The sequence below is a fragment of the Corvus hawaiiensis genome, chromosome 7 (assembly GCF_020740725.1).
Source record: "Corvus hawaiiensis isolate bCorHaw1 chromosome 7, bCorHaw1.pri.cur, whole genome shotgun sequence".
In the NCBI taxonomy this organism is placed as follows: domain Eukaryota; kingdom Metazoa; phylum Chordata; class Aves; order Passeriformes; family Corvidae; genus Corvus; species Corvus hawaiiensis.
The window spans coordinates 26,340,324-26,351,139 of NC_063219.1; the positions used below are offsets into that span (position 1 = coordinate 26,340,324).

A 10,816-nucleotide genomic window follows, 5' to 3' on the forward strand; every position below is an offset into this window, starting at 1 on the left:
GAGGCTCTGTATTTCTGAATAGTTAGAGCAGTCTACTTACTATGAGACTCCACAGGGGAAAAGCAGTGTCTGAGCATTGTTTTCTTGGTGGTGGGTTTTTTGTTTGCTTCTTCATTTTTTGAGTTCTGGGCTTTGCTTTGGGGGATTTCTTGAGTTTTTCTGAGATTTGGAGGGCAATGTGACAGAAGTAATCTTAGCAGTTTGTAACTCTGTGTGGCAAAGCCAGGTTATACAAAAATAGTTGCAAAAACCCAAGAGGTTTTGATGAAATGTTATTTTAAGCTAAGACTTGCTTACCTCTTAATTTTTACCTAAAGCACCACCCTACAGCACGTGGTAGTTTTTTTGAGTATAAACTAACCCAAAGGGGGCCTGTGTTATGTCCATCCTGAGTATCACCACTTACCCATCAACAAGTTCGAGGGTGGTGTTGGAGTGGTGCTGTTCTCTTTCTGTACATTGGACTAGAACTATTCAGCTGCTTGTGAGTTTTAAGGTTAAATCAAGACAGATTGTAATTGTAAATGTCTACGTTTCAGGTATAAATTTAATTGAATTTCAGTTGAATTCTAGAAGTTTTAGTGCTGTTTACTTCTGTGCCGTAGGGTTCAATCAAAGACCAATTGAAATCGTATGGAGCACTCACAGAGAATGTGACTCGTAAATACACACGGCAGATTTTGGAAGGAGTTCACTATTTGCACAGTAATATGATTGTCCATCGAGATATTAAAGGTAATGATAGTTCTGTGCACAATTCAGTGCTCTTTATTACTGATCCTTTTCCAGTCTTATGTGAAGCACTAAAATGCAATTAAGTTTGAAATACTGAAATACTGACTTAAAATCAGTGTGATTGCTTTCCATCTTTTAGTCTTGTCACTGCTGTAACCTGGGGAGAGAAAAATAATCAACTTTGGGATGTTCTAGCAGACTTCTGGCAATGTTTCTTTAGTCTCCGTCTGCAAAACAATCAGGACAAACTCCTTTGATTTTATTTTACTATTAATAGTTTTAAATATATTGGAGGATGATGTCATTAGAAATAGAATGTGCAGAGGGAAGCATCATGACTCGAAAGTTTATATTTAAGAGTTTCGTTTCATTAATTATATAGAAGTTACCCAGCACTTCACTGGTACAAGAAGTGACCGGCAGAGGTGACTTGCCTGAGCAGACTTCTTCCATTTTACTGCTAGGAAGCCTGATGAGATGTTTGCTATTTGCAGATAGGTACAGGTGACATAATAAGTGTTGCATAAGCAAGGTGTGAATATGTAGGAAGATGGTGATGTGCACAATAGGTGTGTTGAACACAGTGCTGTTGTATTCCATAATATTTTTACCATTTTCCTGTTGGTTTGTATCAACAGTGCTTTGTTCCAGAGGAGGTTGAGATATCACAGTCAATTTGTACATCTTGGGCAGACAACTGTTTTGAATAAATGTGTAACACAAGCTGGGATTTTGCTTTAAAATAGTATGGAGACATTTTCAGTTGCATGGAAACTCCTTTCCCATTTTTTTAAATTTCCCATGTATGGCACATTCCTTATTTTGTCAGGAGGGCTTTCCAAAGGGACTGCCCCTTCCTAGAAAAGGCGTAGGATGCAAACCAGTGTGTACAATTCATTATTTTCTGAACTCCAGAATAGTGCAGTAGGCATGAGCAGAGAGAGTAAATTCTCTGGCTTGAAATCCTGGGTTGATGTTGAATTGTATCCCTGAATCCAAACTTCTGTTACTGTTTTCCACACCAAAACCTTGAGTCTGTCATGAAGGTAATGCTGTGTTCCCTTCCTTCCAGGAGCAAATATTCTGCGGGACTCAGCAGGCAATGTGAAGCTTGGTGACTTTGGTGCCAGCAAACGACTGCAGACTATCTGTCTCTCTGGTACAGGAATGAAGTCTGTCACAGGAACTCCCTACTGGATGAGCCCCGAAGTTATTAGTGGAGAAGGGTACGGCAGAAAAGCAGACATCTGGTATGTTAAAAAAACCCTTCTCTACTGAGAAGTGTCATTTCATTTTCAAGAGAGAGTAGGTGTTTATTATCTGAAGCTGCAGTGTTTCATTCTGGGATTTAAGCTGAAGAAGGTGGCAAATGTGAGCACTGACAGTCATATTTGGAGAGTCTTAACACTGAAATTTAATTTTTCATGTGGCAATTTCTCAGCCCATCAGTTTAGAGATCATAAGAGAATCCTTTGAACTGGCCTTGCATGAAGTTAGGATTACCAAACTGTTTTTTAGTTCTGGAGAGGTACTGGCTGAAAGCAATGTGTGAAGCTTTGAAACATCAGTTCAGTCAATGTCTTGTAATGAAACTTTAACTCTGAAATACCTTTGATGCAAGGCAGAAAATAAAATGCTAGTCCTCTAAAAGCTGAACACTTAAGAGTGAATTTGCCAGATTTAAAGGGAGTATCAAAAAATAATTTGCTTTGTTAGTAAATACTTAAGAACTAAGAGAGAGAGGTAATTTTCAAAAATGAAGGTTAGTGCAATATTATGTAATATGCCACAGTCTAATATGGCTCCAGCCCAGTGGACAGATGACTTTGGCAATGAGACTCCTTGCACTGCAGCTGATCTGTGAACATGCAGTAGTGGGCTGGCAGCAGCAGACAGGCAGGAGTAGTAACACTGTGTGTTTAAAAAGGAACTATATTATAGCCAACCAATGGCAATACTTTTAACCTCAGGGAAATTAATTCAGGCTACTTCAGATTACTTAGTAATTACTCTGATACACATGAATAATAGAGAAACCTTATAATTTCAAGCAGTTGACTTGTTCAAATTTGAAGTATTGGTACCAAGGTTATTGTGTGTTTTTTGGTGGAAACTTAAGAAAAAATACTGAAGTTGCACTTCTGTCAGTCAGTAAATCCTTACTGTGTAAAGCAATGTACCTCTGTTTAACCACAAAACTTCTTGCAAGCATCTTGAAAAACAGTCAAACTTTCTAAGAATTGGGAAATTATTCCAGCCTATCCATTTTGCAGTATCATTCACTTGTTATTGGAAGATGCTGATCTTTCAGAACTTCTAGAATAGTTTCTCTAGCAATATGTATGCTGTATGCCCTTCTGCCTTCCTAAATACTTTAAACATGAGTTTTGTGTACAAAGATTGTTTAGGAACTTAAAATTTTGTTTGTCAATATAAGTATATTTTTAGTATCCTTAACTAAAAGAGAAGATAACATGAAGTAGGGCTTTTGTTTTTCAGCTGCCGTATTGTTTGCACACTATTCACTAGTGATAACTTGTGCATTTCTAATGAGCTGGCAACACACGTGGTATGCTTGGAGCATTCCTGATGCTTTGCACTTCTGTTTGGCCTCAAGGAGCAGGAAAGCTTCCAAGTGCAGTGCTGAGTGTGTGGCCTTTGTCAGCCTGCTGAGCACTGGATGCTGGCAGAGCCCTACCACAGTCGGTATTGCCTGGATGAATATCTAATTATCCCTTCACTGAGGTAGTAGCTTTTGGCCCAGGGGAGTAATGAAGTGGAGACATAGGTAGTGATCTGTGTAACTTTGAGATAAAGGTATACCAGTACATGCCATTTTTTTCCAATGCCTGTTCTGTGCTGAAGTTGCTCTGTATTGTTAAGTGGACACTCCTTATTTGTGATATTTTAGCTCTTCTCTGCTATTTCTTGTGTTCCTGGGAAAGCATGACTCTGTTGTAACCTGCTGTTTCACTTCTGCCTCTGTTTCAGGAGTGTAGGTTGCACAGTGGTAGAAATGCTCACTGAGAAGCCCCCGTGGGCAGAGTTCGAAGCCATGGCTGCCATCTTTAAAATTGCCACTCAGCCAACCAACCCCCAGCTCCCACCTCACGTCTCCGACCACGCTCGGGATTTCTTGAAACGGATTTTTATCGAGGCCAAGCTGCGACCGTTTGCAGATGAACTGCTAAGACACACGTTTGCACACTATCACTAACACCTGCCTCAACTCAGCTTGCATCTACTGCATTTATTTTCTATTTGACTGCACTTTTATTTTTATTTTTTACAAAGAAAAAGGAGAAAAAAGACAAGAGAGAGAATATTCTCTTGAATCTTTGTTTCACTTAGATTGTAAACAATCTAAATTTTGTATCTAAAATGAGAATCTTCTCTCCCCCCCTCACACCAGGACTAGAACTTTTTGTTTCTATAATGTACTGATGTGGTTGATGTAGATAAAGCACTTTAGTACATATTTGTTCCTTATTTAAAGAGGAAAAAAATTACAAATGCTTGGACAGTCAGGAACTGTGTGGCTTTTTCTGACACCGCTGACTGACTCAGGGTGCAAGGAAAAATAGACATGCAGCTAAAGGACAAGAAGGTTACTTCTATGTGATTCTTCTCTGTATTGTAGGTACTTGCAGCAGAGAGTTCTAAGTTCTTACTATATTTTAGCATTTTAATCAGTTTCTGGAATTTACAGTTTAAGCAGGAACATGTGGTTCTGAGAGTTAATTGACGAAGCTGGGAGAACTTGGAACTCTTTGTACAGCAGCATGTCTAGCTGGTACTTCTATGTGACCAAAAGAAAATAACAAAAACGAGCTCAAAACTGATGTACTAGTTAGAGGTTTTGGAGTAGAATTATTGTATTACCTTAATAGGAAAATAATTACAGGTAAACAGATTATGGGCCCAAATTCGTAGAAACTACTATACTGCAAAGGGGAAATTTTCCATGCTAGACAAGGGTCAGCTATTGGATGTAAATACTGAGGAGAACGCCTCCTGCTCTATCTGCCAAAGAGAACCTCTGTTGCATAAGCTTAGAGGGAGACAGTTAACCTTAGCTGAGAAAAAATAGTGATGAGAGTCAATTCTCCTCCACAGTCCCATGAATTGGCTGCAGGGGAAAGGGAGTGACTAATCCTTGTGCAGTATATGAGTTGCTTGATTCAGAATGAGATAAAAGAAATGTTTTCAAAGCTGTTGAGAGGCGCTAGGATGGAATGTATGTCAACATCAAGTGCCTGAAAAATATAAAATTCTTCCCATTCTGCACTAAAAAAAATTGGTTTAGTAATGCAGGTCAGTCATCTAGGATGTGTTGAAAATTCCTGAAATAAAGTCAAATATCTTCAAACATCTCTTAACATCAGGAATGAATCCCTGAGAAAGCTAAGACTCCAGTTATATTTTTAATGAGGTAGCACTGAGGAATGCTATGAAGAAGGAGGCACAGCACAGAAAATTGTACAAAGAATAGGCCAGAAGTGCAGAGAGAGCCAGCAATTAAATAACGAGTGTGATTATTCCAGCCTGATAATCCAGATTGGTGTTTGTCAGATTTCCAACTGTCATAAAGTGTACATTAATCACTTTTTCTATTTCTGAAAGAGCATAATAAAAGTAGTAAAAATCTGAAATACTGCTTCTCAGTTGAGAAGCCCAGGTACTGATCAGGTGTAGTGAATAACTGACTTTTCACGACAGAAAAGTCAGATTCTCATATTTTTGTAGAAGAACAGAACATAAATAATTTAAAAGGGCATTTGGAAATAAACTATTGGACTACAGAACTGAAATTATGTTTACTGTTTTGGATGATTCATTACTTGCTTTTGTTGTTTTGTAAAGGCAGAGCAGGCTGGTACTGTGACCCTTGTCTAGTCTGACAAGGCTCTACCTGTTCTGCATCTTTAGAGGACTATCAGAGTTACAAAGTGCATGGAGACAGAACAATAAGCTTACCCATTCCCACGGTCACTCATGGATAAGATTTCTGAACTTATTCTGCTGAATTCCACATGTTTTACCAGAGCATAAGCAGGAGCATGGATCTATCCTAATCACTTTACCTGTAGTAGAGTGAGAATGACTTTTTTGTGGCCATCTCTCCAGAGACTGAGAGTGGTGACTTCTTCAGCTTATGTGAGTATTTTACCCAGCTTATAATTTTCTCGGTCGGGGTACACAGCTGTGCAAGGTTTCCTAAGCACAGGGAGAGCTAGTCAGACCAGGAAAAGTGTAAAAGGCTGAAAGGAAAGGCAGCTTGTACTGACTATTTTGTTTGTTTGTTTCTCTGTCACTAGATAAAAGCTATGAAGCAGCCTTTAAGAAGAATTGGTATGTACTCTGCTGTAAGGGACCTTTGCTTTATAAGCAAAATATAGTGACAGTAGGGATGGGAAGTTTAATGTAGAACCTGATCATTTATGTAGGTAATTTTAAAGATCATGTAATTGAAATGATTGATTTCAAACAGACTAAGAAGGTACCAAAACCAAGCTGAAAATGTATATAAAAATCAGTAGTGGTCAGTGATACCTGAAAAGGTAAGAAAATTTTATATATTACCAAAAAAGGACATTAAAGGGAAAATGTAACCAGGTTTATCTGTAGCATTCGTAACATTTAAATATACTATTCTAAAGAGAAACTGCACTCTGAAGCTTGAAAATTTTCAGAATCTAGTTTTCTTATAATGTGTCCTTTCTGTGAGACAGTGCTGGATCATGTATATTGCAATATCACTTCCTTATTGTGATTTTTAATTACTGAACAATCAAGTTTGCTGCTTTTGTGCCTTTTCTAAAAAAATGGCATTCAGTCATGACAACGGTCAACATTTTGGAGCCAGGAAGAAAACAACTTTCAGAATGCATTTTTCATCATGTCTTTGGCACGTCAGAAAGCTGCCAAGAAAAGACTGTGCTTCTTAAATGAAGCTGAGATTTTCCAGTTTGAGTGATTCTAGTAAAATTTTACGAATTTAACTGAGGTTAGGCTTGAGCTAGTTTTTTTCACCCTAAGGGGAATTTCTCTACTGACTTAAATAACTTACAGGAAATGAGTTGGTTATTAACACAAATGTTTTGAGCTAGAGATAATTATTAAGCTAAATCAGACTTTTACCAGAAGGCTGGCTATTACTTGCCCATAGTGGGGTAATGCAGTAAAATGAGCTGTATACAGGGTTTGTTAGACACTTACAGGGACCCCTGGGGTGATGGTGAACAACCCCTCATTCTAGAATTTGTGAGGGTGCATGGAACTTCATGCTTTAAACTCCATTGCAGGAGGATCGCAGAGCCAAGATCCCTGCTCACAACTTCTTGTATCTCACTTAAAAAGCTACCAGCATTTTAGAATCACTAATTAGTCTTAATTGTTGAATCCAGTTATAAGAAAATGCCAGTGAAGGCAATACTGCTGCAGGGTTGGTTTGCTTTTCTGTAAACGCCACAATGAAGCTATACTCTCAAAAAATAAGGGTTGGAATTCACGGTGAGTATGTGTATTTTCAAAATTCTTATCTCCTAGTGAATTTTAGTATTCTGTCTGTTGCACATATTAAGTGACAAAAGCTGCTTCTGTGGTATGATATTAGTGGTGTAATTACAGTCCTGTTAGAGCATGAGTCAAAGTTTCAGTAGTGCTGTGTTAGAGGAAGTTGTTTATTTTTTATTTGGGTGATAGAAATATCCATGGAAGAACTCAAAAAGGTATGGATCTAATAATTGCATAGTTAAATCTACAGTCTTCTTTTCTTGACAGTTTAAATATAGTCTTAAAACTTTAACTTGATTTACAATTCGATTTGCAACTAAACAGTCCTTTCAGTACAAAAAAATGAAAAGTTTGGGTTTTTTTAGCTAGTGCCTTTTTGTCTGTATGCCTTAATTTTGTTCATGTTAGAACACCATATTGAAATATGTCATACAATTCCATGTCACCAAAGCAGTCTTAGCAAATGGTTTTTTTCAAAGTGCCCAAACCAGAGTTCGCCTAACTGCACTGAAAAGTGTGCATGAATTATAATTTGCAGCAGACATTCAAATTCAGAACTTCAAAGTGATTTTTGGCTTCCTGTGCTAATACAGGTTTTGTATTTGCGTTCTGGAGATTGTACACTGATGCACATACCAGAAAGAGGATTTGTCTGCATGCACAGAAGTAACTAGATTGTCAGGATCTGGCTTCCTGGCTCTGGGTACCAGACTCTGCAGCAGAGTTTCTTACTGGGCTTGAAAGCCAAGCTGGTACATTTGTAAGCATGGTACTGTATTAAAAGCTCTGTTTACTTTCATGCACAGGAATATGATCTGTCCAAGCAAACCAACAGATGTCTTTCCTGTGCCTTTTGGATAATCCTAATTCTGCTGTTGTCTTGACTGAAAGCCTCGTAGCACCCATAGGTACACTGCAGTACAGCAAGCCATTCTTTTGGACAGCATAGAGCGATGTCTAATTGCAGCTTCAGAGACTTGAGCAAATTGGTCAGATCTACAGTTATTTATAACCAATTTCTTACTTTTTTAATCTTGAAAGACTATGTCACGCATTTAGAGAAGTATAACGTGTGTGCTTGAATGTAAGTCCCTACGGTGTTTCTGGAAAAGCGAAAGTATTGCTGCCAGTGTCATTTCTTCTTCCTGGTAACTTGCTGTCTTGTGGCAATGACAAGTCTGCAGTGTAGAATCACTTAAAATTACCAAAGCTTTTCTATCCCATATACATATAGCCAAAAGTGATGTTTCATGTCACTTATAGATAGTGTATATCTACCAGTAAGCTGTTGCTGACTGAGTAAAGCAGGTACTAGTAAAAAGTGAGACACTGCCTGTATTTCAGACATGTGGGTGTTAATAGTTGCTGTTCTGGTACACAAAAATTCATGCTTGTATTAAAATGAAGAGTTTTCTTTTTAAAAGCTCTTTCTAATTTAATCCTACTGTTATCATTCTAAAATTGCTGCATAAGCTTGGTGACTAAAACCTGGTGACTTCTGTAGCTGGGTTTGAGCCTTGGGACATTTAAAGAACGCCATGAAGATAAAATTGTGACCTGATCTGTTTTGTGTGCCATAGTGAGAATGTTCCAAAGCTCCAGGAAGCAGCCAGTCCTCTTTATGTGACAGCCAGATGTCACCCACAGTTACCTGGGTGTGGGTGCTGCCTTCAGGAGGAGCCACTAATGCACACCAAGGGATCAGACAGGTTTGCTATCAACCCAGGATATCTGAATCAAAATCTGAGATCAGAAACAAAGGAGCTTCTTTCTCATTTGATTTCCCCTACTTGGCCCACACAGTTTATTTTTCTTTCTAGCTGGCAAAGTTTAAGTCCTGCATAGGTGGTGGCCCCTGATAGCTCCTGAATAAAGGTGTGTGTTCAGCTTTAGACCAGGGATGCTGCAGCTCCTGGTTTGCTCGTGCAATCCTTGGGTGTTCTCTAGCAATATATACGTATTCGGAGTTGAGGGATGGGATGGAGGAAATGAAATTTCTCAAGTTTCAGAGCAGTCACACCTTGGCTAGGGCTTAAGTTTTCATAAACTTATTTTAAAGGGAGAGGAACTGGATTAAATGGCATAAAAATTGTATCTTGTGGTTCAACCCTTATGTTGAGTCCACAGGTAAGGATTGGAGGTCAGGGTCTTCGGTTGAGAGATAAGGAAAAGGATACTCCAGCTCCAGAGTGGGTAGTAATAGGAAATGCATCTGAGCTTTTTTTGTGCTTTTTACCCGAAAACTAGGTGATCCTTTTCCCCCAGAGGTTTATATAATGTGGATATAAAAACAAGGATTGCATTTTCTTTTCTGAACAGCCATTAGATTGTCAGTTCCGTAGTGTTTGTTTCTTGTTAATACCAGTAAAAAAAGGTGGTGTCACCCTAAAATTGGAATGGTTTATTAAAGCATAGTGTCTGTCATCTCAGACCTCGCAGGAGTCGTGTAATGGAGTATCACTGTAAATACTTGGAGGAGACTTAGCTTAATTGGAACGTAGGCTTTTAGTTTTCATGAAGCTATGAATAAAAATTTGTAAATTTACTCTTGATCTAATGTACATTTTTATGTAGCCATTAAATTCTCTATTTAATCTATCAGTTTCTCACTGTAAATGTTTTTACTCTCAGTTGAATGCTGGGCACAGTTTGTAATGTATGTACACAAAGGTGTTTTTTTCTATCAACGTTGAATTTTTTGCACATTTTTGGAAATATTTAATTTGTACACTGATTTAATACTCTGACCAGTTGTCGATGGGTGTATGAGAATCACGTGTGTGTGCAATGTACTACTGTCTGGATGTATGGGGTTTTTTATTACTTTTGAGATGTTGCTACCAGTAACTGCACTGCTGTTGCTGCTTTACATGAAATATCTTGTGTATAAAAAAAAGATAAAAACAATTAAAAAATTAGCTTATGGTTATCATGGTTGAGGAACTCAGGAGTTGGGCATTGCTTGCAAGTTCCGTTGTCAACAACCTTCCAAACTTATAAAACAACCAACCAACCCTGCCTTGTAATTCTGTGTATGCATTGAATGTGTGTGTGTATATATCCCAGTAATCTTATTCCACAATTTCATTTCTACATTTTTATGAACTTGTTTTTTAAGGGTACTATGTTTAGTTAGAATAATTAAATATATAAAGGCTTTGAGAGATGATTTACTAGATAAATATATTTTCAGCTGGCTGATGTTCAAAATATTTTTTTAATTTTTGTTTTTAACCATTCGAAATGTATTTGTATTTCCAAAATCAGACACGAATTGTACTTAGAAATATATTAAAACACTCTGTAGGGACAACAGTGTGATTTCTCTTTTAAGAATTCTGCACTTCAGAATACTGCGCAATGTCACTCTCATACCTCAGTTCCGGGTTGGCTTTTTTATTGTTATTTAGCGCTTTCCGGAAGTCTGTTCAATTCCTTTTACTAATTTTTAATTATTTTTGCTCATTTCCCGCTGCTCCGGGCGTGGCCCGGGGCGCGGCTGCCTCCCGTTCCCGAGGTCCCGCCCCTGCCCGCCCGCGCGTCTCCCCGCGGCGGGGGTGGCCCC

General features: G+C 38.3%; 1 protein-coding gene across 2 annotated transcripts in view; it reads left to right on the forward strand.

Moving 5' to 3' along the window:
- The window catches only part of MAP3K2 (mitogen-activated protein kinase kinase kinase 2), a 53,245-nt gene extending 42,684 nt beyond the window's left edge, over window positions 1–10,561 (forward strand). For both annotated transcript variants that reach the window (XM_048309241.1, XM_048309240.1), the window contains exons 15-17: window positions 606–735; window positions 1,808–1,985; window positions 3,727–10,561. In XM_048309241.1, the coding sequence (XP_048165198.1) occupies window positions 606–735; window positions 1,808–1,985; window positions 3,727–3,952 (534 nt within the window). In that variant the 3' untranslated portion in view covers window positions 3,953–10,561. The remainder of the gene's footprint in view (window positions 1–605; window positions 736–1,807; window positions 1,986–3,726) is intronic.
- The last annotated feature ends 255 nt before the right edge of the window (window positions 10,562–10,816 follow it).